The sequence below is a fragment of the Asterias amurensis genome, chromosome 16 (genome assembly GCF_032118995.1).
Source record: "Asterias amurensis chromosome 16, ASM3211899v1".
Taxonomy (NCBI): domain Eukaryota; kingdom Metazoa; phylum Echinodermata; class Asteroidea; order Forcipulatida; family Asteriidae; genus Asterias; species Asterias amurensis.
The window spans coordinates 17,057,196-17,084,820 of NC_092663.1; the positions used below are offsets into that span (position 1 = coordinate 17,057,196).

Below are 27,625 nucleotides of genomic sequence, written 5' to 3' on the forward strand. Positions count from 1 at the left end.
TGACCACCACACCATATGTACCAGGAGTGACCACTACACCATATGTACCAGGTGAGACCACCACGCCATATGTACCAGGAGTGACCACCACAACATATGTACCAGGTGTGACCACCACACCATATGTACCAGGACTGACGACCACACCATATGTACCAGGATTGACCACCACACCATATGTACCAGGAGTGACCACCACAACATATGTACCAGGTGTGACCACCACACCATATGTACCAGGACTGACGACCACACCATATGTACCAGGAGTGACCACCACACCATATGTACCAGCAGTGACCACCACACCATATGTACCAGGAGTGACGACCACACCATATGTACCAGGAGTGACTACCACACCATATGTACCAGGATTGACCACTACACCATATGTACCAGGAGTGACCACCACACCATATGTACCAGGTGAGACCACCACACCATATGTAGAAGGTGAGACCACCACACCATATGTACCAGGAGTGACCACCACACCATATGTACCAGGAGTGACCACCACACCGTATGTACCAGGAGTGACCACCACACCATATGTACCAGAAGTGACCACCACACCATATGTTCCAGGTGAGACCACCACACCATATGTACCAGGAGTTACCACCACACCATATGTACCAGGTGTGACCACCACACCATATGTACCAGGAGTGACCACAACACCATATGTTCCAGGTGAGACCACCACACCATATGTACCAGGAGTGACCACCACACCATATGTACCAGGTGTGACCACCACACCATATGTACCAGGAGTGACCACCACACCATATGTACCAGGAGTGACCACCACACCATATGTACCAGGAGTGACCACCACACCGTATGTACCAGGAGTGACCACCACACCATATGTACCAGGAGTGACCACCACACCATATGTACCAGGAGTGACCACCACACCATATGTACCTGGTGTGACCACCACACCATATGTACCAGGAGTGACCACCACACCATATGTACCAGGAGTGACTACCACACCATATGTACCAGGAGTGACCACCACACCATATGTACCAGAAGTGACCACCACACCATATGTACCAGAAATTACCACACCATATGTACCAGGAACGGCCACCACACCATATGTACCAGGGGTGACCACCACACCATATGTACCAGGATTGACCACCACACCATATGTATCAGGATTGACCACTACACCATATGTACCAGGTGAGACCACCACACCATATGTACCAGGAGTGACCACCACACCATACGTACCAGGTGTGACAACAACACCATATGTACCAGGAGTGACGACCACACCATATGTACCAGGAGTGACCACTACACCATATGTACCAGGAGTGACCACCACACCATATGTACCAGGAGTGACCACTACACCATATGTACCAGGAGTGACCACCACACCATATGTACCAGGAGTGACCACCACACCATATGTACGAGGAGTGACTACCACACCATATGTACCAGGAGTGACCACCACACCATATGTACCAGGACTGACCACCACACCATATGTACCAGGTGAGACCACCACACCATATGTAGAGGGTGAGACCACCACACCATATGTACCAGGAGTGACCACCACACCATATGTACCAGAATTGACCACCACACCATATGTACCAGGAGTGACCACCACACCATATGTACCAGGTGTGACCACCACACCATATGTACCAGGAGTGACCACCACACTATATGTAGAGGGTGAGACCACCACACCATTTGTACCAGGAGTCACCACCACACCATATGTACCAGGAGTGACCACCACAACATATGTACCAGGAGTGACCACTACACCATATGTACCAGGAGTGACCACCACACCATATGTACCAGGAGTGACCACCACACCATATGTACCAGGTGTGACCACAACACCATATGTACCAGGAGTGACGACCCCACCATATGTACCAGGAGTGACCACTACACCATATGTACCAGGAGTGACCACCACACCATATGTACCAGGAGTGACGACCACACCATATGTACCAGGAGTGACCACCACACCATATGTACCAGGAGTGACCACCACACCATATGTACGAGGAGTGACTACCACACCATATGTACCAGGAGTGACCACCACACCATATGTACCAGGAGTGACCACCACACCATATGTACCAGGTGAGACCACCACACCATATGTAGAGGGTGAGACCACCACACCATATGTACCAGGAGTGACCACCACACCATATGTACTAGGATTGACCACCACACCATATGTACCAGGAGTGACCACCACACCATATGTACCAGGTGTGACCACCACACCATATGTACCAGTAGTGACCACCACACCATATGTAGAGGGTGAGACCACCACACCATTTGTACCAAGAGTCACCACCACACCATATGTACCAGGAGTGACCACCACACCATATGTACCAGGAGTGACCACTACACCATATGTACCAGGAGTGACCACCACACCATATGTACCAGGAGTGACCACCACACCATATGTACCAGGATTGACTACCACACCATATGTACCAGGAGTGACCACCACACCATACGTTCCAGGATTGACCACCACACCATATGTACCAGGAGTGACCACCACACCATACGTTCCAGGATTGACCACCACACCATATGTACCAGGAGTGACCACCACACCTAATGTACCAGGTGTGACCACCACACCATATGTACCAGGAGTGACCACCACACCATATGTACCAGGAGTGACCACCACACCATATGTACCAGGAGTGACCACCACACCATATGTAGAGGGTGAGACCACCACACCATATGTACCAGGAGTGACAACCACACCATATGTACCAGGGGTGACCACCACACCATATGTACCAGGATTGACCACCAAACCTTATGTACCAGGATTGACCACCACACCATATGTACCAGGAGTGACCACTACACCATATGTACCAGGTGAGACCACCACACCATATGTACCAGGAGTGACCACCACAACATATGTACCAGGTGTGACCACCACACCATATGTACCAGGACTGACGACCACACCATATGTACCAGGATTGACCACCACACCATATGTACCAGGAGTGACCACCACAACATATGTACCAGGTGTGACCACCACACCATATGTACCAGGAATGACGACCAAACCATATGTACCAGGAGTGACCACTACACCATATGTACCAGCAGTGACCACCACACCATATGTACCAGGAGTGACGACCACACCATATGTACCAGGAGTGACTACCACACCATATGTACCAGGATTGACCACTACACCATATGTACCAGGAGTGACCACCACACCATATGTACCAGGTGAGACCACCACACCATATGTAGAAGGTGAGACCACCACACCATATGTACCAGGAGTGACCACCACACCATATGTACCAGGATTGACCACCACACCATATGTACCAGGAGTGACCACCACACCATATGTAGCAGGTGTGACCACCACACCATATGTACCAGGAGTGACCATCACACCATATGTAGAGGGTAAGATCACCACACCATTTGTACCAGGAGTCACCACCACACTCTATGTACCAGGAGTGACCACCACACCATATGTACCAGGTGTGACCACTACACCATATGTACCAGGAGTGAGCACCACACCATATGTACCAGGAGTGACCACCACACCATATGTACCAGGAGTGACTACCACACCATATGTACCAGGAGTGACCACCACACCATATGTACCAGGAGTGACCACCACACCATATGTACCAGGTGAGACCACCACACCATATGTAGAGGGTGAGACCACCACACCATATGTACCAGGTGAGACCACCACACCATACGTTCCAGGATTGACCACCACACCATATGTACCAGGAGTGACCACCACACCATATGTACTAGGTGTGACCACCACACCATATGTACCAGGAATGACCACCACACCATATGTACACGGAGTGACCACCACACCATATGTACCAGGAGTGACCACCACACCATATGTACCACGTGTGACCACCACACCATATGTACCAGGAGTTACCACCACACCATATGTAGAGGGTGAGACCACCACACCATATGTACCAGGGGTGACCGCCACACCATATGTAGAGGGTGAGACCACCACACCATATGTGCCAGCAGTGACCACTCCATATGTACCAGGGGTGACAACCACACCATATGTTCCTGAAATGACCACAAAAATGAGTACAACTTCTGCAGTAAAAAGTAATACTGAATACACAGTGCTTCCAACTGGACTGTTCTACAGAACAACTACATATGTACCAGAAGTTACCACACCATATGTACCAGGAGTGACCACCACACCATATGTACCAGGAGTGACCACCACACCATATGTACCAGGAGTGACCACCACACCATATGTACCAGGTGTGACCACCACACCATATGTACCAGGAGTGACCACCACACCATATGTACCAGGATTGACCACCACACCATATGTACCAGGATTGACCACCACACCATATGTACCAGGAGTGACCACTACACCATATGTACCAGGTGAGACCACCACACCATATGTACCAGGAGTGACCACCACACCATATGTACCAGGTGTGACCACCACACCATATGTACCAGGACTGACGACCACACCGTATGTACCAGGAGTGACCACTACACCATATGTACCAGGAGTGACCACCACACCATATGTACCAGGAGTGACTACCACACCATATGTATCAGGATTGACCACTACACCATATGTACCAGGAGTGACCACCACACCATATGTACCAGGTGAGACCACCACACCATATGTAGAGGGTGAGACCACCACACCATATGTACCAGGAGTGACCACCACACCATATGTACCAGGATTGACCACCACACCATATTTACCAGGAGTGACCACCACACCATATGTACCAGGTGTGACCACCACACCATATGTACCAGGAGTGACCACCACACCATATGTAGAGGGTAAGATCACCACACCATTTGTACCAGGAGTCACCACCACACCATATGTACCAGGAGAGACCACCACACCATATGTACCAGGTGTGACCACTACACCATATGTACCAGGAGTGACCACCACACCATATGTACCAGGAGTGACCACCACACCATATGTACCAGGTGTGACCACTACACCATATGTACCAGGAGTGAGCACCACACCATATGTACCAGGAGTGACCACCACACCATATGTACCAGGAGTGACCACTACACCATATGTACCAGGAGTGAGCACCACACCATATGTACCAGGAGTGACCACCACACCATATGTACCAGGAGTGACCACCACACCATATGTACCAGGTGTGACCACTACACCATATGTACCAGGAGTGAGCACCACACCATATGTACCAGGAGTGACCACCACACCATATGTACCAGGAGTGACTACCACACCATATGTACCAGGAGTGACCACCACACCATATGTACCAGGAGTGACCACCACACCATATGTACCAGGTGAGACCACCACACCATATGTAGAGGGTGAGACCACCACACCATATGTACCAGGTGAGACCACCACACCATACGTTCCAGGATTGACCACCACACCATATGTACCAGGAATGACCACCACACCATATGTACCAGGTGTAACCACCACACCATATGTACCAGGAGTGACCACCACACCATATGTACACGGAGTGACCACCACACCATATGTACCAGAAATGACCACCACACCATATGTACCAGGTGTGACCACCACACCATATGTACCAGGAGTTACCACCACACCATATGTAGAGGGTGAGACCACCACACCATATGTACCAGGAGTGACAACCACACCATATGTACCAGGGGTGACCGCCACACCATATGTAGAGGGTGAGACCACCACACCATATGTGCCAGCAGTGACCACTCCATATGTACCAGGAGTGACAACCACACCATATGTTCCTGAAATGACCACAAAAATGAGTACAACTTCTGCAGTAAAAAGTAATACTGAATACACAGTGCTTCCAACTGGACTGTTTTACAGAACAACTACATATGTACCAGAAGTTACCACACCATATGTACCAGGAGTGACCACCACACCATATGTACCAGGATTGACCACCACACCATATGTACCAGGAGTGACCACTACACCATATGTACCAGGTGAGACCACCACACCATATGTACCAGGTGTGACCACCACACCATATGTACCAGGAGTGACTACCACACCATATGTACCAGGAGTGACCACCACACCATATGTACCAGGAGTGACCACTACACCATATGTACCAGGTGAGACCACCACACCATATGTACCAGGTGTGACCACCACACCATATGTACCAGGAGTGACTACCACACCATATGTACCAGGAGTGACCACCACACCATATGTACCAGGAGTGACCACTACACCATATGTACCAGAAGTGACCACCACACCATATGTACCAGGTGTGACCACCACACCATATGTACCAGGAGTGACTACCACACCATATGTACCAGGAGTGACCACCACACCATATGTACCAGGAGTGACCACTACACCATATGTACCAGAAGTGACCACCACACCATATGTACCAGGAGTGACCACCACACCATATGTACCAGGAGTGACCACTACACCATATGTACCAGGAGTGACCACCACACCATATGTACCAGGAGTGACGACCACACCATATGTACCAGTAGTGACCACCACACCATATGTACCAGGTGTGACCACCACACCATATGTACCAGTAGTGACCACCACACCATATGTAGAGGGTGAGACCACCACACCATTTGTACCAAGAGTCACCACCACACCATATGTACCAGGAGTGACCACCACACCATATGTACCAGGAGTGACCACTACACCATATGTACCAGGAGTGACCACCACACCATATGTACCAGGAGTGACCACCACACCATATGTACCAGGATTGACTACCACACCATATGTACCAGGAGTGACCACCACACCATACGTTCCAGGATTGACCACCACACCATATGTACCAGGAGTGACCACCACACCATACGTTCCAGGATTGACCACCACACCATATGTACCAGGAGTGACCACCACACCTAATGTACCAGGTGTGACCACCACACCATATGTACCAGGAGTGACCACCACACCATATGTACCAGGAGTGACCACCACACCATATGTACCAGGAGTGACCACCACACCATATGTAGAGGGTGAGACCACCACACCATATGTACCAGGAGTGACAACCACACCATATGTACCAGGGGTGACCACCACACCATATGTACCAGGATTGACCACCAAACCTTATGTACCAGGATTGACCACCACACCATATGTACCAGGAGTGACCACTACACCATATGTACCAGGTGAGACCACCACACCATATGTACCAGGAGTGACCACCACAACATATGTACCAGGTGTGACCACCACACCATATGTACCAGGACTGACGACCACACCATATGTACCAGGATTGACCACCACACCATATGTACCAGGAGTGACCACCACAACATATGTACCAGGTGTGACCACCACACCATATGTACCAGGAATGACGACCAAACCATATGTACCAGGAGTGACCACTACACCATATGTACCAGCAGTGACCACCACACCATATGTACCAGGAGTGACGACCACACCATATGTACCAGGAGTGACTACCACACCATATGTACCAGGATTGACCACTACACCATATGTACCAGGAGTGACCACCACACCATATGTACCAGGTGAGACCACCACACCATATGTAGAAGGTGAGACCACCACACCATATGTACCAGGAGTGACCACCACACCATATGTACCAGGATTGACCACCACACCATATGTACCAGGAGTGACCACCACACCATATGTAGCAGGTGTGACCACCACACCATATGTACCAGGAGTGACCATCACACCATATGTAGAGGGTAAGATCACCACACCATTTGTACCAGGAGTCACCACCACACTCTATGTACCAGGAGTGACCACCACACCATATGTACCAGGTGTGACCACTACACCATATGTACCAGGAGTGAGCACCACACCATATGTACCAGGAGTGACCACCACACCATATGTACCAGGAGTGACTACCACACCATATGTACCAGGAGTGACCACCACACCATATGTACCAGGAGTGACCACCACACCATATGTACCAGGTGAGACCACCACACCATATGTAGAGGGTGAGACCACCACACCATATGTACCAGGTGAGACCACCACACCATACGTTCCAGGATTGACCACCACACCATATGTACCAGGAGTGACCACCACACCATATGTACTAGGTGTGACCACCACACCATATGTACCAGGAATGACCACCACACCATATGTACACGGAGTGACCACCACACCATATGTACCAGGAGTGACCACCACACCATATGTACCACGTGTGACCACCACACCATATGTACCAGGAGTTACCACCACACCATATGTAGAGGGTGAGACCACCACACCATATGTACCAGGGGTGACCGCCACACCATATGTAGAGGGTGAGACCACCACACCATATGTGCCAGCAGTGACCACTCCATATGTACCAGGGGTGACAACCACACCATATGTTCCTGAAATGACCACAAAAATGAGTACAACTTCTGCAGTAAAAAGTAATACTGAATACACAGTGCTTCCAACTGGACTGTTCTACAGAACAACTACATATGTACCAGAAGTTACCACACCATATGTACCAGGAGTGACCACCACACCATATGTACCAGGAGTGACCACCACACCATATGTACCAGGAGTGACCACCACACCATATGTACCAGGTGTGACCACCACACCATATGTACCAGGAGTGACCACCACACCATATGTACCAGGATTGACCACCACACCATATGTACCAGGATTGACCACCACACCATATGTACCAGGAGTGACCACTACACCATATGTACCAGGTGAGACCACCACACCATATGTACCAGGAGTGACCACCACACCATATGTACCAGGTGTGACCACCACACCATATGTACCAGGACTGACGACCACACCGTATGTACCAGGAGTGACCACTACACCATATGTACCAGGAGTGACCACCACACCATATGTACCAGGAGTGACTACCACACCATATGTATCAGGATTGACCACTACACCATATGTACCAGGAGTGACCACCACACCATATGTACCAGGTGAGACCACCACACCATATGTAGAGGGTGAGACCACCACACCATATGTACCAGGAGTGACCACCACACCATATGTACCAGGATTGACCACCACACCATATTTACCAGGAGTGACCACCACACCATATGTACCAGGTGTGACCACCACACCATATGTACCAGGAGTGACCACCACACCATATGTAGAGGGTAAGATCACCACACCATTTGTACCAGGAGTCACCACCACACCATATGTACCAGGAGAGACCACCACACCATATGTACCAGGTGTGACCACTACACCATATGTACCAGGAGTGACCACCACACCATATGTACCAGGAGTGACCACCACACCATATGTACCAGGTGTGACCACTACACCATATGTACCAGGAGTGAGCACCACACCATATGTACCAGGAGTGACCACCACACCATATGTACCAGGAGTGACCACTACACCATATGTACCAGGAGTGAGCACCACACCATATGTACCAGGAGTGACCACCACACCATATGTACCAGGAGTGACCACCACACCATATGTACCAGGTGTGACCACTACACCATATGTACCAGGAGTGAGCACCACACCATATGTACCAGGAGTGACCACCACACCATATGTACCAGGAGTGACTACCACACCATATGTACCAGGAGTGACCACCACACCATATGTACCAGGAGTGACCACCACACCATATGTACCAGGTGAGACCACCACACCATATGTAGAGGGTGAGACCACCACACCATATGTACCAGGTGAGACCACCACACCATACGTTCCAGGATTGACCACCACACCATATGTACCAGGAATGACCACCACACCATATGTACCAGGTGTAACCACCACACCATATGTACCAGGAGTGACCACCACACCATATGTACACGGAGTGACCACCACACCATATGTACCAGAAATGACCACCACACCATATGTACCAGGTGTGACCACCACACCATATGTACCAGGAGTTACCACCACACCATATGTAGAGGGTGAGACCACCACACCATATGTACCAGGAGTGACAACCACACCATATGTACCAGGGGTGACCGCCACACCATATGTAGAGGGTGAGACCACCACACCATATGTGCCAGCAGTGACCACTCCATATGTACCAGGAGTGACAACCACACCATATGTTCCTGAAATGACCACAAAAATGAGTACAACTTCTGCAGTAAAAAGTAATACTGAATACACAGTGCTTCCAACTGGACTGTTTTACAGAACAACTACATATGTACCAGAAGTTACCACACCATATGTACCAGGAGTGACCACCACACCATATGTACCAGGATTGACCACCACACCATATGTACCAGGAGTGACCACTACACCATATGTACCAGGTGAGACCACCACACCATATGTACCAGGTGTGACCACCACACCATATGTACCAGGAGTGACTACCACACCATATGTACCAGGAGTGACCACCACACCATATGTACCAGGAGTGACCACTACACCATATGTACCAGGTGAGACCACCACACCATATGTACCAGGTGTGACCACCACACCATATGTACCAGGAGTGACTACCACACCATATGTACCAGGAGTGACCACCACACCATATGTACCAGGAGTGACCACTACACCATATGTACCAGAAGTGACCACCACACCATATGTACCAGGTGTGACCACCACACCATATGTACCAGGAGTGACTACCACACCATATGTACCAGGAGTGACCACCACACCATATGTACCAGGAGTGACCACTACACCATATGTACCAGAAGTGACCACCACACCATATGTACCAGGAGTGACCACCACACCATATGTACCAGGAGTGACCACTACACCATATGTACCAGGAGTGACCACCACACCATATGTACCAGGAGTGACGACCACACCATATGTACCAGTAGTGACCACCACACCATATGTACCAGGAGTGACCACCACACCATATGTACGAGGAGTGACTACCACACCATATGTACCAGGAGTGACCACCACACCATATTTACCAGGAGTGACCACCACACCATATGTCCCAGGTGAGACCACCACACCAAATGTAGAGGGTGAGACCACCACACCATATGTACCAGGAGTGACCACCACACCATATGTACCAGGATTGACCACCACACCATATGTACCAGGAGTGACCACCACACCATATGTACCAGGTGTGACCACCACACCATATGTACCAGGAGTGACCACCACACCATATGTAGAGGGTAAGACCACCACACCATTTGTACCAGGAGTCACCACCACACCATATGTACCAGGAGTGACCACCACACCATTTGTACCAGGAGTGACCACTACACCATATGTACCAGGAGTGACCACCACACCATATGTACCAGGAGTGACCACCACACCATATGTACCAGGAGTGACTACCACACCATATGCACCAGGAGTAACCACCACACCATATGTACCAAGAGTGACCACTACACCATATGTACCAGGTGAGTCCACCACACCATATGTACAAGGAGTGACTACCACACCATATGTACGAGGATTGACTACCACACCATATTTACCAGGAGTGACCACTACACCATATGTACCAGGTGAGTCCACCACACCATATGTACAAGGAGTGACTACCACACCATATGTACGAGGATTGACTACCACACCATATGTACCAGGAGTGACCACCACACCATATGTACCAGGTGAGTCCACCACACCATATGTACAAGGAGTGACTACCACACCATATGTACTCGGATTGACTACCACACCATATTTACCAGGAGTGACCACTACACCATATGTACCAGGAGTGACCACCACACCATATGTACCAAGAGTGACCACCACACCATATGTACCAGGAGTGACTACCACACCATATGTACCAGGAGTGACCACCACACCATATGTACCAGGAGTGACCACCACACCATATGTACCAGGTGAGACCACCACACCATATGTAGAGGGTGAGTCCACCACACCATATGTACCAGGAGTGACAACCACACCATATGTACCAGGAGTGACCACCACACCATATGTACCAGGAGTGACCACCACACCATATGTACCAGGTGTGACCACCACACCATATGTACCAGGAGTGACCACCACACCATATGTACCAGGTGTGACCACCACACCATATGTACCAGGATTGACCACCACACCATATGTACCAGGAGTGACCACTACACCATATGTACCAGGTGAGACCACCACACCATATGTACCAGGAGTGACCACCACACCATATGTACCAGGTGTGACCACCACACCATATGTACCAGGAGTGACCACCACACCCTATGTACCAGGAGTGACCACCACACCATATGTACCACGTGTGACCACCACTCCATATGTACCAGGAGTGACCACCACACCATATGTACCAGGTGTGACCACCACACCATATGTACCAGGAGTGACCACCACACCATATGTACCAGGAGTGACCACCACACCATATGTACCAGTAGTGACCACCACACCATATGTACCAGGAGTGACCACCACACCATATGTACCAAGAGTGACCAGTACACCATATGTCCCAGGAATGACCACCACACCATACTCACCATTAGAGACTACCACTCCTTTTGTGGTCGTAGCCACCTGTTACAGCGGACAGTTCACCTGCCAGGATGGTTCCTGTGTTTCCGGAGGGATGGCGTGTGATCAGGAATGTGACTGTGGAGATTGCTCCGATGAAGATTATTGTGGTGAGTAGTTTCTGATATTTGTCTAGTCTGAGCCCGTTTGTAGTTAAATATGAGACTTTTTTTCATAATGGACACTAATTTCTCTGTTCTGCTTACTGCTCAATCTTGTGCTATTCTTTGCTTACACAAGGGCAGAATTTCTGCGTTTAAGTTGTGTATGTCTAGTTTTACACGGCACAAGCAAATATCCCGGCTTACTCGTAAAATATGGTTGACATAGGCCATAATTCCCTGCTTCCGTATGCGTTGATTTTTTGCTTACTGATTCATTTTACCTTTTCTAACATATTACGAAGACTCTGGAATTTACTTCTTAAAACCTCAAACAAAATGCACAACATCACTCTTTTCCAGCAGAAATTTAAATACACAGTGTTCATGCATGCTTTTCCAGCAATTTGAATTTTATTTTACTCAAGTTCTATTAGACCCAAGCCTTTTAATCAATTACAGGAAAGTGCGCCTTACAAATGGTGATTTTTTTTTTTAAGGAAATGCAACAACAACCATCCAAGCTGAGACAACCACAGAGCAGATTGTGACAAGTGCCACTCCTACAGAAGCATCTACACCAGCTCTCATCACACCAGCTCTCACCACACCAGCTCTCACCACACCAGCTCTCACCACACCAGCTCTCACTACACCAGCTCTCACCACACCAGCTCTCACCACACCAGCTCTCACCACACCAGCTCTCACCACACCAGCTCTCACCACTCTGTCCTTCACCACACCTTGTAAGCAACTATAAAGATTTACTAGTGCTAAGACTACTGTTCCCAAAAGCTGCTTGGAATCTAGGGGCTATTTTGTTTCTTTATTTTAATCTTCAAGATTTGTAAAATGTCTTGTTAATGTTTTTCAAAATGTTTTGAAAAAATAAACATTCTCAATTTTTTTTTTAAAGTGCCTGTAGACTGCTCATGGAACCCCTGGACAGAATGGAGCCCTTGCTCAGTGTCATGTGGTATAGGTCAAAGGTTACGTGATCGTAGTTTTATCCAATCAGTGAATGGTGGTATGGACTGTAATAGCGCAGAGTCCATCGAGGAAGAGTTCTGTAATACAGAACCTTGTACAAGTAAGTTCTCTTAAATTTATGTCTGTAGGATTTTCATTTTATAAGTGTATTGACCCCGCGTGTGACATGTGTGTGCGGGGACTGTGCCATGCTCACCATTTTGGTGGTCACTAGGTTTACGTGTAAATGCTGCCTCGCCTTAAATGAGCACCTCACTGAATAGCGCACAGAGTGACATTGCCCACCAGAATGGCGCATCCAAGAATATTCTGATGATGACGTCAGGTGAAATGGGTCAATAGGTGAGGTTTGCGGTAGTACAACAGGGAAGTCTTTTTTGAATAGTGTTGGTTTTGAAAACTTAATGTTGGGATCAGTATGCTTTGATCTTCTTTGGGAGTATGAACAGTTTTATATAAACAGTTTCATTATCAATATGTTTAGAAATATTCATCTGACAGGCCATTTTGAACTCTTAAAGGAAGAATTTTGGTTTGTTCATTTCTTTTTCGGCTCTTTTGATCAGGAATTTATTACTAACCAACATGTTGGGGATCGAGGGAGAGGGGGAGGGGGCCTTTTTGTTTGTTTCTTTGATTAACCCAAGACAGTATGTTATTAGCAACAAAAAATATATTCGAGGTACCTTAATCTGATACATATTTAAAAATAGTAATAATAATAATATGGTGTAGGGTTTTTTTCCTTTTTTTCTGAGATTTGCAAACTCAATTTTTTCCCCTGGTTTACGACATTTCATCAAATTTAATCATATTTAGAGCAAAAGCGTTTGATTGCTTCTTTATTTTTAAAGGGTCTTTATGATCTCTTCGAAGTTTGATCAATCAATGTTATCACAGTTAATTTAACTATTTCTGCCTTTTTCTACATACGCCTTTCTCTCTTTAAAAGGACCTTATGGTGATATGCACTTTATACAGGAATGCAACTTTTCCTAGGATCAGCTGATTTCCTCTTTGTTTAATCTCAATGTTACTATTCAAAATTAAAAAAACTGCGCACAATCATTAAAGTTTTATAATTTCCTCTTGTTTGGTGAAGTTACAGTTGCATGCAGTTTATGTAATATTAAGTAACGTTTCTTCTTATTATTATTGCCAGACAACTGGCGCACAATTGCTTCTTTATTTTATAACTTGTTTATGACCTCTGACCCCTAGCTGATGGTAACTGGAGCCCATGGGGTGCCTGGGCAGATTGTGATGTCACCTGTAATGGTGGGACTTCCTTCAGGTATCGTAACTGCAGTGACCCACCTCCTAAAAATGGAGGTAAAGAGTGCGAAGGTGTGCCAATAGAGACCAAGGCCTGCAACTCCCAGAAATGTGGTAAGATATTATTTAAGACCATGTCAAGTCAAGCAACTTTGGCTTCAGTGATTGCCATTGGCTGCAAAGAAATATTTTGTTGAAAACACCAGTTTCCAACAACCTGGGCCCAGTTTCATGGCTCTGCTTACTGCCAAATTCTGCACTTGCGATCACGATTCCCCGCTTACGCGTAAGCGCCGAATTTCTGCGCTAGCTGTGTAAGCCTAGAACGCCTAGTAACGTTGAGTAAGCACGTGAAGAAGCCAATATTTACCGCTAACCTGTGAAATACGCTAGCCGTAAGCACAGAATTCCCTGCTTCCATAAGCGCCGATTCTCTGCTTACGGTGAGCAGAGCCATGAAATCTGGCCCTGACCGTAGATCTTTTTGAGATATAGCTGACACAATGCTACAACACTGTTAGGTTTGAGTAAGTTTGTCTGTATACACCCAAACCAAACAATGCACTCCTATAGTGTCCACCATGTCTCAAAAAGGCTAATTGCTATTGTCGGAGCCATCAACTAAGATATGGCCTGAGGTTAAAGTAATATAATGCTAAGATGGATACTAGTAACAAACTTTAAGATGCTTCATTATAAGTCTAAATCTTATCCTTAAAATTCCTGTTTTAGAAAATAACTGTCAAGGAGGTCGTATCTATGATGAAGTGTGTGCAACACGTTGCCCTTCGACCTGTGCTGACCTCCAAGTAGGGTCACTCTGTATTGAGGAGTCATGTGAGCCAGGATGTCGTTGTCCTGATGATATGTTAGAGCAGGATGGAGAGTGCATCTTACAAAGGACGTGTGATTGTTGGGATGCTGATGGGTACAGACACGCCCCTGGTTCAGTCACAACTGAAGATTGTCAAAACTGGTGAGTCTTACTTCCAGAAGGGATGTTATTTTTTAACTTTTATAGTTAATCGATCAGAATCATAAAAATATAAAACTTAAACCATGTAGAACCTCCCAGATTGCAGAGTTTGTTTTTTTTTCTGTTTGGAAAAAGACAGTGTTTAAAAAGTATGGTGTTTAAATATGCTTTTTGCAATGAAATTTATTTTTAGTCTGATTGTTTGATATATTGGTTCTCTAGAAATTGTTCAATTACTACAACATAGTAACATTTGATTTTATTTAATAATGTGTTTGCTAAAAAACAGAAAATGTTTACTTCACTGAGGCTCCCTCAACCAACTGACTTCTCCTTTTCAGAGACTAAAATGAGCTTTAGCATTTTGTTATTTAATGAATTTTTGCTTATTGATTGTTTTTGGTTCAAATCCACAGCACCTGTTTGAATGGCCGTTATAGTTGTGATGAACTCCCATGTGCTGTAGACTGTGGCTGGACCTCATGGTCAAGATGGACTTCATGCTCTAAGACCTGTGGCTCTGGTTCACAGATGAGATTCAGGTAAGTTTTAAGTACCACAAACATTTATTGTGTGCTGTTTTCCCAATGAGGGACATTTCGGAAGCTAGCTGGCAGGTAAGTCCATTGTTCTGCCTGTGCTCAGAACACTTTAGAAACAAAGGAAATGTACCTGGTAAGAAAGCTGCCAATGATTATAAGAGATGTTAAATTTCATCGGGGATAACGAATATTAGTTTTGGTTTTTACCCATACACCGATGTGTGTACAAATTATTTTAAGTTTGATCATTTACTCAGTCAGTTTCCCTTTTGGTTTATTACTTACCTTTACAAATATCTGATTTATTTGTTTGTCTTAGATCTGCAAACAATCCTTTAGCATCAAACGGTGGGCTTGAGTGTGTTGGAGAGAGTCAGGAGGAACAGACCTGCAATATTGATGACTGTCCCTCTGGGTGTATCCATGGTAACAAGACCTTTGAAGATGGAGAGTTGGTCTCGAAGGATACTTGCAATACTTGGTAAGTTTGAAAAGTCAGTTCATTGTTGTGTCAGTGATATTTATGTTGTTTCATGGTCTTGTCATCTGATGGGTGTTTTTTAAACTGAGGGGTAGGTATAACATGTATTAGGGGACTTTCTTTGTAGCAGGAAGACTTTGTAGAGGTGCTGGATTTGTTTGTCAGCAGTGACTCTTAGCCCTGAAATGCTGTGTTTGGAAATATGTTATTTTGCGCTGTCCAAACAATTTATCATATTAAAATTATTTGATCTCCTTGCATTTTTCATTTTTCTTGTTGTTGTCCTTAATCAGTACCTGTGATGGAAGCTCTGTAAACGGTACTGGTAATGTTTGTGCAAATCCAAACTCACTTTACTTGTAAATGCTGTATTTGCGCTGTTCCAACAATTTTACCATACTTAAATGTTTTGATCACCTTGCATTTTTCTTTTCATTGTCCTGAAAAAGTACCTGCACTGGAAGCTCTGTAAACTGCACTGAGAATATTTGTGATGGTGGTTGGTCCACATGGTCCCCATGGTCTGTATGTAATGCATCATGTAATGGTGGAGTTACTGTTAGGTCAAGATCCTGCTCTATGCCACCTCCTAGTAATGGCGGAGCGGGATGTGAAGGAGAGAGTATGGAGACGGAAGAGTGCAACGTCGACCCTTGCCCAGGTTGGTTGTTATTTTATTTTGTTTGCCCCGAAAGACAAGAAAATTGCTTTCAGTTATCTATTTACCAAGTAATAAAACACCAGGGAAACTTACGGTGTAAATTTTAATTAGTAACAAAGAAAAATTACTAGAGTGGGATTTGAACCTGTGACCTTAGGATTAACATGTCGATGCTCCAACAACCGAGCTTTCTATTCCTAATGTTAGCGGTCTCCCTGTTTTCAAGGTGACAGTCGGAAGTCATTCAGTTTGAATGGCTTCTATTAAAACAGGTTGAAATTTTGATCTAGTAAAAAAAAATTTTTCAACCCAATATCGGGTATTTATTAACCTGAAACTTTAAAAGAAAAAAAATCAAAGTCAACAAATAAAGTTTTAACTTAGACCACAGCTGTTTCTTTGTGCCAAACAAATACTTTGAAAACTAGATTTACCAGAGGAGCTCCAAGTATTTTTAAACCAAGTTTATAAATCCACACAAACTGCACCATCGACCTTACAGTCCTGAGCTGATGATATTATATTTAGTACACTGATTATGAAGATGAAACCGTTTGGACTGATTATTTGCAGTTGTTGGCGGATGGTGCTCATGGGCATCTTGGACTGACTGCTCTGAAGATTGCAACACTGGATATCAGGAACGAGTTCGAGTCTGTGATTGTCCTCCAGCCGAGTATGGAGGTAGAGAGTGTGAAGGAGTTGACTCTGAGGAGGCTGGATGTAATACAGACCCATGTCCAGGTAAATCACGCTTTCTACCTTTATTTCTGTATGTAATGTAGACTGGTCCCTTGTCTTTATTCACAATGATAATGACAGGCACTGGTATTACAGGCCCAATGATTTCATTGGATAATTGACATAAGCTCACATGTTCCTCCTTGCCACTCACTGCCTTGGTATTTTATACAACTATGTTAATTTGTGTATACTTTTATTTCCTCAGTGATAGATTTATTTATGGAATGTATCTTTTAATAACATCTAATGTAGTTTGTTGTTTTGCCAGTGTAAAGTAAGTGGTCACGATGTTTCAAACAGTAGACTCTGCTCGTCTTTAGGAGAAAGCTTGACACTGGTAGTTTAAGGGTACTTTTTGATTGAGCTTCTTTGGAGGGCATTCTGCTAACAATTTAATTAATAATAACAATTTTTTTAAAACGCATTTCACAAAAACTATATCAATATGCTTTACATTAGTGCCCTGGTCATTGGGCCAGTAACATTTCATAACTCTTTGTCAGCTCCCTGGGGAGCATACAGCCCTGAGCTGCCATCGTGCTCCAAAGGCTTTTTCATACAAAATATCAACCCTCTACTCTCGCAAGAGAAACAACTACAGTAAAGTTTATTGCTCAGGGACACAAGTGTCACGACCGGGATTCAAACCCACACTTCATTATTTCAAACCTACACTTAATTAATTATTTTCTGTTTCAGTTGACTGCGAGCTCAATGAGTGGTCTGAATGGAATTCTTGTTCAGCGTCTTGTGACGGAGGTACATCACAGAGGTTCCGTAACATCACCGTGCCAGCTCAATACGGAGGAGAGAAATGTGAAGGAGCTTTAGTAGAGACGATACAGTGTGGTGTTGAGCCTTGTACTGGTATGTAAGACATTCCTTCTCATATCTATAGGTTTTATATTTTGCTAGTATTTTATATAATTCTTTAGTGCGCTGTTTTTGTGCTTTTTGAGTGTGTGCTTTTTGCTTTCTATTGTGTTTGAATTTGTTTTTAATTGTAAAGCGCATTGGTCTATTTTGGAAGTGCGCTATATAAATCTTTTTAATAAATAAATAAACAAATAAATTTGGTTTAATCTACATTAAAGGGTTTGTATTTGGTATTGACTCTGAAAATTAATGACAATAAAAACAACTTACTTGGTAAGAAGAGCAGTAGCTTTGGATAATACAGAGCATTTTGAGAAACTTTTCACTTCAAATTACTGCGGTTGTGGTATATCACTTTTCAAAAAATTTATTCTGAGAAGCGTTACTGCAGGAATGTTTCTCTTACATTATTTGTAGTGTTTTTCAAAAAGCCTTTTTGAGGTATGGCGGAAGTGATACGCGCGCGTCACACGCCGCGACTGATGCCACGCTCACCATGTTGGTGGTCATTAGGTTTACGTGTAAACGTTGCGTCGCCTAAAATGTGCACTTCACTGAATAACATACTTTCTATTTTTATGGTCAATACGCACAAATTTACCACAGTGTTGTAGCATTGTGTCCGCCATACCTCAAAAAGGCTTATTGCAGATTATTATTCCTGCGTTAACATAACCGCTCCAGATTGTTGCCAATAAAAAATAATAAAAAAACTACCACCTTTTGAAATGAAATTTCCGCAGGCTAGTGTTATGGTAGGTCTACAACAATATAAGATTGAAACAGTGTGTTTCAACGACCAAATAAATACAATCCCTTTAAACCAAACCAATATCTTGTCCGAGTTTTGACAGAATGTCTTCTTCTTTTCTTGCAGTTTGTGCTGATGGTCTGGTTGAAGATGAGTGCGCTAACAGGTGCCCTAGCACCTGCTCAGATCTACATAATGGAGCAGAATGTGTGGCATTCAATTGCACTCATGGATGTCATTGCCCTGAAAATATGGTACGTTCTCAAAAATCGACATAACACCCCCTCCCTCCGACAACAGCACCCCAAAATACAACAAAACAAGAACAGCAAACAAATAAAAACATTTCTGCATTGGTGGGACGTTTGACAAGCAAAAGGTGTTAACTTAAAAAAAAAAAAAAAAATTAACTAAAACAACTCCAAAAGCTTTGCTTTAGTTAGGTTGGTGTGATTCTGCAAAGTTTTACATTTGAAGTTAACTTGCATCAAGCCATAAACACATATCTTTTCCAAAGTTAAAATAGGTTTTGGGGTTTTCTTTTCAGTTATTGGACGTTTCTAAGACAACATGAGTCTGGCTAAGAAGTAATAGCAATACACAGTGGTATTTTTACAGGCAAAATGTCAGCACAATGAATTATATTTTATTTCCTGTTGAAGGTTTTACAAGATGGTCAGTGTGTTTACCAACCAGAATGTCGCTGTTTACTAGACGCAAGTATACTAGGCCTCGATCAAGAGTCCATTGTGATACCTGATGAGATTGAAATGCAACAATTACTGGATGGATCTGTACAGTATCAACCTGGTGCGACTTTCTACAGCCAGTGCAATAACTGGTGAGTAATTTTAAAATTTTGTATCTATAAATTCTGTATTAGTTTTGAGGCATTCCATAGTGAGGTATCAATGTATATTGCGGTAACATCATGTGTATCTGTACTTGCTGGGTAGATTATGTTCTTTGAGAAATTGTCTTGATTTATTTCCACTACCGCAGAGTAGATTTTTGGGAATTCTATTTATTCTGGTTGTGAAATCTATGATTCGCGAAAATAAGTTCTAGTTTTAGACTTAGGGAGAAAACAAAAAACATTTCTTAATTCAATCAATTAGGGAATGAAAACCCAGTCCAATTAGTGTGCCCTTCAATTCAATTCAAAGATAATAACCTTCATAATCTTTGCATTTGCTTCTATTTTCCACCTTGCAGCACTTGTATGAGTGGTTCTTTTGTCTGCACAGATCTTGATTGTAAAGGTACGTTATTAGAGGCATCTGCTTGTTACTCAGCTGTCACTAGATTTTATTAAAAGTGCAACTAGCAAAGAAAATCATTTTCAGTTTGAAAAGTCACAAACTAAAAGAAACAAAAAGTCATTTTCCTTTGAGATATTTCCCAAAAATGTTTTCTGAAAAAAGAGGAGTTTTAGATTTCAATCTTTAAGTAATTTTTGTGTATGCATTTTGATTGTTGTTGATCATTTTACAAAAATCGAGAAAGACTCTGCTAGGGTTGAGCCATCAGTTACTTTTGCATTTATACTACATATAGGTCCCTTTGGTTGGCAGTTTGCAACAGCTAATTTTATTTTCTCATTTTAATTCAAATAAATCTTTATACACCATGGGGTGTCGTGGCCGAGCGGTTAAGAGCACCGAATTCAAGCTCTGCTGATTCTGTTCAGCAGTGTGTGGGTTCGAATCCCGGTCGTGACACTTGTCCCTGAGCAAGACACTTAACTATTATTGCTTCTCTCCACCCAGGGGTAAATGGGGACCTGTGAGGGCAGAGATGGTTATTGTGATTGATTTAGCCGAGTAGCGCATTTGTTGCACGAGGCTGTATACTCCCCAGGGAGCTGAGATGGTTTAAGGAGTGAATTAAGGGGTAATAATTTGAAGCGCTTTGAGACACCCATTCGGGAGTGAAAAAGCGCTATATAAACTTAAATATTATTTATATGGATAACTTTCAGTGGACTGTGGCTGGAGTGAGTGGACTGAGTGGTCAGAATGTTCAGTATCTTGTGGTAGAGGTCAAAGTGGAAAGGTCAGGTATCGCTACCCTAATAACCCTGAAGCTGCTTATGGTGGATTACAATGTGAAGGAGATGATGAAGAATATAAAGACTGTAATTTGGAAGACTGCCGTAAGTAAAACAAATATTACTTCTTTTAGTTAGTTAGTTATTTCTCTTGTAAGTCTTTTTAAGAAGGTTATTTTCAACCCAGTGGTCAAGAACATCAAATTTTAGTTCTGGTGGTTAAGTCATCAGAGTGCGGGTTCAAATCCTGGTCATGACACTTGTGTCCTGCTATTCTAAACCTGCTTCTCTTCACCCAAAGATATAAATTGGTACCTGCAAGGATAGAGGTTAATATTGTTTTTTAAAAGGCTTTGGAACGTCACAGCAGCCCAGGGCTGTATACTTCCCACTGAGCTGAGAAAGATTACAGAATTGTTGTTGGCCCAATGACCAGGGCACTAAAGTCAATCCTTTAACACATCAGGAATTATCTTTATTTTCACAGCTTGTGACTACAACGAAGTATGGAGTCTACAAGCCACCAACTGCTCCTCAACCTGTAGTGACCTCCACAGCGCCCTCACAGTCACAAATGAGCCAATGACCTGCAACGAAGACCCACATGAGTCCTGCACCTGTAAGCCAGGCTACTACCGAGACAGAACCGGTAGCTGTGTACTCCCCGTTAGCTGTGAATGTTGGGATGACAATGGTGAGATGCATCACCATGACGATGTCTGGATGCAGGATGAATGCAGTATTTGCTCCTGTGTGAATGGAGAGGCAGTTTGTAACGACGACTGTGAGACTTTCAACTGCCCTGCAGTGAGTTGAACTTCCAGAATGTTTTACAACCACTTTCAATCATGAAAGTTTGGAAACTGACAAAGGATTTTTCTAAAAAAACACAATTCAATTTAAAGGTGGACTTGCATTTAGAGGAGAGTTAAATTTAAATGAGCATTTCTTATCTCCTCTACTTTCAAGTAGTAAACCACAAGGACAACTGACTAGGTAAACTTAATAAGCCTTTTTGAGGTATGGTGGACGTGATAGGAGTGTACCACAACCTAATAGTGTTGTTGCATGGTGTCCGCCACATCTCAAAAAGGCTTATTATATTTTTGGTGAGGATAGAAAAACTAACTAGAGTGATAATTTACCAACACTTTTATGTTTCACATTTAACATATTTTTGGTGCGTGTTTTCAGAGTTATGCACCAGTGTTCGAGGAAGGCCAGTGCTGTCCAGTTTGCAGAAAGGTTTCTGGTGAGTAGTTTTATGTTTTACACCTGTTCTTTTTTAATCTCACAATCTACATTAAGGTTCATAGCTGATGTCATATGAGAGGCTCCTAGAACAAGTTCACATTGTTTAAGAAAATAAGTGTAAGTGGAAACAAACAGTGAAAGTTGAAAAAATGAAAAATCCTGAAGACGATTAGAGTTTGAAACACCGAGACCACACCAGCTCTATTCAGAGCCAACATCAAATTTAACAAAAAAGCATGGCTCTTCACCGATTCTGTCTTAATTTTTTTTTTTTTTCCTTTCTGACTCTCTCTCTCTCTCTGTTCATGTATTTCACTTCACTGCTTATGTTACACTTCGTACCTGTTCATGTCTGTTGTGTTGTCATTTAGCCTTCAGGAAAGACTCGGCTAGGGTCGAAACGTCAGGCCATTAACTATTTTTTGCATTTATACCATCGGTCCTTTTGGTTGGTAACCAGCCTGCAACAGCTAAATCTATTTTCTTAATTTTGACTTGCAACAGAACCAGATGTATGCAGTTTGGTTCATGAGCTTCGTAGTGTCACAAACACTCTCGGCTGTGTAGCACTCAACGTCAACGTTTCATCATGTGATGGCCATTGCCGCTCTCGGTCACATGTCCTACTCCTGGAGCCTTATATACAACAAGAATGTAGCTGTTGCCATGGTGAGGTAGAATCGGTAGAGATGATAACGCTGATGTGTCCTGATGGAACTACGACTCTTGCCCCTCTTGCTAAGATCTCACATTGTGGATGTAAGACGGCTCTGTGCTCAGTGCAAGGTGAGAATTTATTTTTAGCAAAGACATTTTAATATTGGTAACGACAAACAAATGTAAGCATTACATACCAACAAACAGCGATTGTTACAAATTTAAGATACTTAGAGTGTTAACATTGTTACTAATATGCAGGGAAAAATGAATGATAAGCAAAAAATGGTAATGGAAAAAAGATAAGCGATACATGTAGAGGACAGTCAGCTTCAATTCAATTTGTCTGTCTGCCCTGACTCTTTTGTTAAGGGAAGCAGAGTCATTAAAATTGGGCCTTGCAGCCGTTTTTATGAAACGCTAGGATTGATCCTATCTCGAGGATGGGTTCAATTCGTCCTAACTGCTATGGTTATAGGACTTTACACGTACTAGGTCCTAAGCTTAATTAATCCTAAGTTAGGAAGAGTTTGGTGAAATCGACGGTTCTTATTGAGATGTTTTTTCCTCGATTTCTTTGCTATTTGCAGACATTAAAGAAAAAGTGTGTAATATATTTCCCCTTTTTTGTAATTCTTTATACAGATGAGACAACCAGTTCTCCAATATCTTGAGGGAAGAGTTACCATGGCAATGAATGAAGACTTAATGAACCGACTATGGACTTTAAGAACCTTAGAAACCTAGAATTACTCTATAATTACTTTTTAATTTATTAATAATGTATTTTTGCTCACATTTTTGGGGGGCTAATTGTATGGGTTTATTCCAGTTATTCCAAATGCTTTTCATTCCAATATTGTGCAATAAAAAGGTAATTTATTGTCTTTGTTAATAATTTCTGATCATTAATATTACTAAATTAACGTAGACACATTCTTTTCAAAGTTGTTCCTTTCTGCACTTATCATCAGTATTTGTTACAGCCAAAAAATTATTTTGTCATGTTGCCATTTACTTTTTTTTGCATTTGTACCACAGTTTGCAACAGCTATTTCTATTTCTCATTAATATCAAAATCAAACTCTTTAATTTTGGGTCAGTCTCCAGTGATTTGCCAAAGCAAGTCATCATTTGTTAAATTATTCTATATCACTTGTAATTCACCAGCCGAGTATTCACAGATTCGTACTACAATCTAATAAAAGTCAATTTAGCCTGCGAGAAAGACTCTGCTTGCCATGTCATGTTGCCATTTACTTTTTTTTGCATTTGTACCACAGTTTGCAACAGCTATTTCTATTTCTCATTAATATCAAAATCAAACTCTTTAATTTTGGGTCAGTCTCCAGTGATTTGCCAAAGCAAGTCATCATTTGTTAAATTATTCTATATCACTTGTAATTCACCAGCCGAGTATTCACAGATTCGTACTACAGTCTAATAAAAGTCAATTTAGCCTGCGAGAAAGACTCTGCTCGCGTCGAAAGTTCAGGCCATTAAATATTTTTTTTGCAAAAGTCAGTTTTAATGAATAAAAATTGTTTGGTTGTTGTTTGTACTTAACGATTGAACTGTTGCTAAAAATATAAATTAGGTTTATGTAACAATAATAATAAATTTATTTGCAAAGAAAGATGTGTTAATTTTGTTGTTTGTTGTAGTTGTGGGCCTTCTTTTTATGAGTAAAATAACACTTTTTAATAATCTTAGACTTGATAAGTATTCCTCTTTATAACATTCCAGTTCTTCCATAATGCCCTTTTTTAACGCTTGCAGTCAGGGACCTCCTGTTATCCCATTTTGTTTGTACTTTTCCTTTTTCGGCAACGGCTCCAATTTAATTGGTTTTCACCCATTTTCCAACTGGGAACCTTCGCCCAACTGGGACCCTATTGTCCCTTTAGTTTTGGGGACCTGTTTGAGTCTTATATCTACCCACCAAATCACAATGGCTGGATGGATTCTTCATAAACAACACAGATTAGTATTTTTGTTTAATGCTAAGGGGATGGGAGTAAATTGTTTTGGGTTTCATTAGCTACATGTAGTTGAGGTTATGGAGGCATTGACAGAAAAAAAAGTTGAGTTAATAAAACTTACTTAATTAGTCAATCTCATGATTATGACATATTATCTTTCATAGTATATGACTCATGTTATTCATAATTCTGAGATACAAGTCATATTTATGACTTTTTTATTAAGTTTCTGGGGTCTCCCTAATGCTTCTTAAGAGTAAAAGAAAATTGCGGAGAAAAAATATTTATATTTCTACGTCGTCAGGGTAGGAAATGGAAACAAATTATAACAGAGTATTTATTTTCCTTTTTCCACAAGGGATGATTTTCATTATCGTCTATTTGGGCGGACACAATTGCATTATGCAGCAGCGTCCGGGCGGACATGATTGCATATGCAAAACCGTCCGGCGGACATTATTGCATATGCAACACGGCGGACATTATTGCATATGCAACAATGTCCTCCGGATAGTATTGCATAGAGGACATATTGCATGCGACACCGGCCCTAAGTTGTAACCACTTTGACGCGAGTCATGTGAGGAATGTGAAGATTTCGACATGGCGGAACCTAACAAGGGGCCTTATTTCTTAGAGCTGCTTAAGCATAACACAATTGTGCTAACCAGAATAAGGTTACCAGCCAGAATACCATGCCACAAGTACAATTTGTGATTGGTACCCTGCTCTTTACTACTAAGCAGGGATTTTTAAGCAGTATTTTCTGCTTGAGCAGTTCTAAGAAATTTGGCCCTGGTCACGTGTACAGTTATTGCATGGACGCCGCCGAAGTCTGGGTCATCTTCTGGTTGAGGGGTAAGACTATATGGTAGATTTGCACATTATTTATGGACTTAAACTGGGTCTTATAATTTATAAAAGTGCATTGTCTTTCAACCTGATATTACATGTGGAGTTTGTGATGTTTAATGGCATGTTTCCACCAATGTCAGTATGACGTTGGCTCAGTGTTTCTCCCCAGCCGTTCACCTATGTGGACCCCGGTTCGATTCCATGTGGATTGGGTTTTGCAGTCCGTACCTGACTTCCTGGATTCTCCCGGGGGGGGGGGGGGTATGTATTGACTTATAACAAGATTATGTAGTGTTTCCATTATGCTTTGCCGATATAATTCAGATTTAGATTGCGCATTTAGCTCGACAACTAGTGTAAGAACATTCTCCATGAAGTATCAATATATATACTCATTACGCAAGGGTCAGTGCTCGACAAAAGCAATGCTTGACAGACTCACATTCTGTTTTATAGTCTAGCCAAGAATTTTTTTGTCAGAATGTTTATGCAAATCAGCAATTCAGTAAGACCTATGTTGGGAATGAGGGTATCAGCACCAATACTACACGTGTTGCCATACCCGTTATTAAATCATTGCAGATACTTGATGCAGTCTGTTGTCTAAATCTTTTCAATTTATAACAAAGAGTTCCTTTTTACTCTTTTTCTT

The 27,625-nt window shown here is 43.5% G+C and overlaps 1 protein-coding gene across 1 annotated transcript in view; it reads left to right on the forward strand.

Moving 5' to 3' along the window:
• LOC139949233 (uncharacterized) overlaps positions 1 to 25,727 on the forward strand; it is a 68,773-nt gene extending 43,046 nt beyond the window's left edge. The window contains exons 32-61 of the mRNA XM_071947625.1: positions 435 to 1,130; positions 1,215 to 1,668; positions 1,753 to 1,884; positions 3,967 to 4,572; positions 5,008 to 5,463; positions 5,656 to 5,735; positions 5,847 to 5,881; positions 6,011 to 6,398; positions 8,508 to 8,619; positions 9,112 to 9,867; positions 10,195 to 10,298; positions 10,536 to 10,964; positions 12,750 to 12,885; positions 13,377 to 13,625; positions 13,796 to 13,969; positions 15,091 to 15,258; positions 15,877 to 16,120; positions 16,537 to 16,662; positions 16,982 to 17,143; positions 17,593 to 17,804; positions 18,378 to 18,548; positions 19,248 to 19,415; positions 20,302 to 20,429; positions 20,838 to 21,016; positions 21,391 to 21,437; positions 22,157 to 22,330; positions 22,713 to 23,032; positions 23,420 to 23,477; positions 23,984 to 24,265; positions 24,782 to 25,727. Coding sequence (XP_071803726.1) covers positions 435 to 1,130; positions 1,215 to 1,668; positions 1,753 to 1,884; positions 3,967 to 4,572; positions 5,008 to 5,463; positions 5,656 to 5,735; positions 5,847 to 5,881; positions 6,011 to 6,398; positions 8,508 to 8,619; positions 9,112 to 9,867; positions 10,195 to 10,298; positions 10,536 to 10,964; positions 12,750 to 12,885; positions 13,377 to 13,625; positions 13,796 to 13,969; positions 15,091 to 15,258; positions 15,877 to 16,120; positions 16,537 to 16,662; positions 16,982 to 17,143; positions 17,593 to 17,804; positions 18,378 to 18,548; positions 19,248 to 19,415; positions 20,302 to 20,429; positions 20,838 to 21,016; positions 21,391 to 21,437; positions 22,157 to 22,330; positions 22,713 to 23,032; positions 23,420 to 23,477; positions 23,984 to 24,265; positions 24,782 to 24,810 — 7,275 coding nt within the window. The 3' untranslated portion in view covers positions 24,811 to 25,727. The remainder of the gene's footprint in view (positions 1 to 434; positions 1,131 to 1,214; positions 1,669 to 1,752; positions 1,885 to 3,966; positions 4,573 to 5,007; positions 5,464 to 5,655; positions 5,736 to 5,846; positions 5,882 to 6,010; positions 6,399 to 8,507; positions 8,620 to 9,111; positions 9,868 to 10,194; positions 10,299 to 10,535; positions 10,965 to 12,749; positions 12,886 to 13,376; positions 13,626 to 13,795; positions 13,970 to 15,090; positions 15,259 to 15,876; positions 16,121 to 16,536; positions 16,663 to 16,981; positions 17,144 to 17,592; positions 17,805 to 18,377; positions 18,549 to 19,247; positions 19,416 to 20,301; positions 20,430 to 20,837; positions 21,017 to 21,390; positions 21,438 to 22,156; positions 22,331 to 22,712; positions 23,033 to 23,419; positions 23,478 to 23,983; positions 24,266 to 24,781) is intronic.
• The last annotated feature ends 1,898 nt before the right edge of the window (positions 25,728 to 27,625 follow it).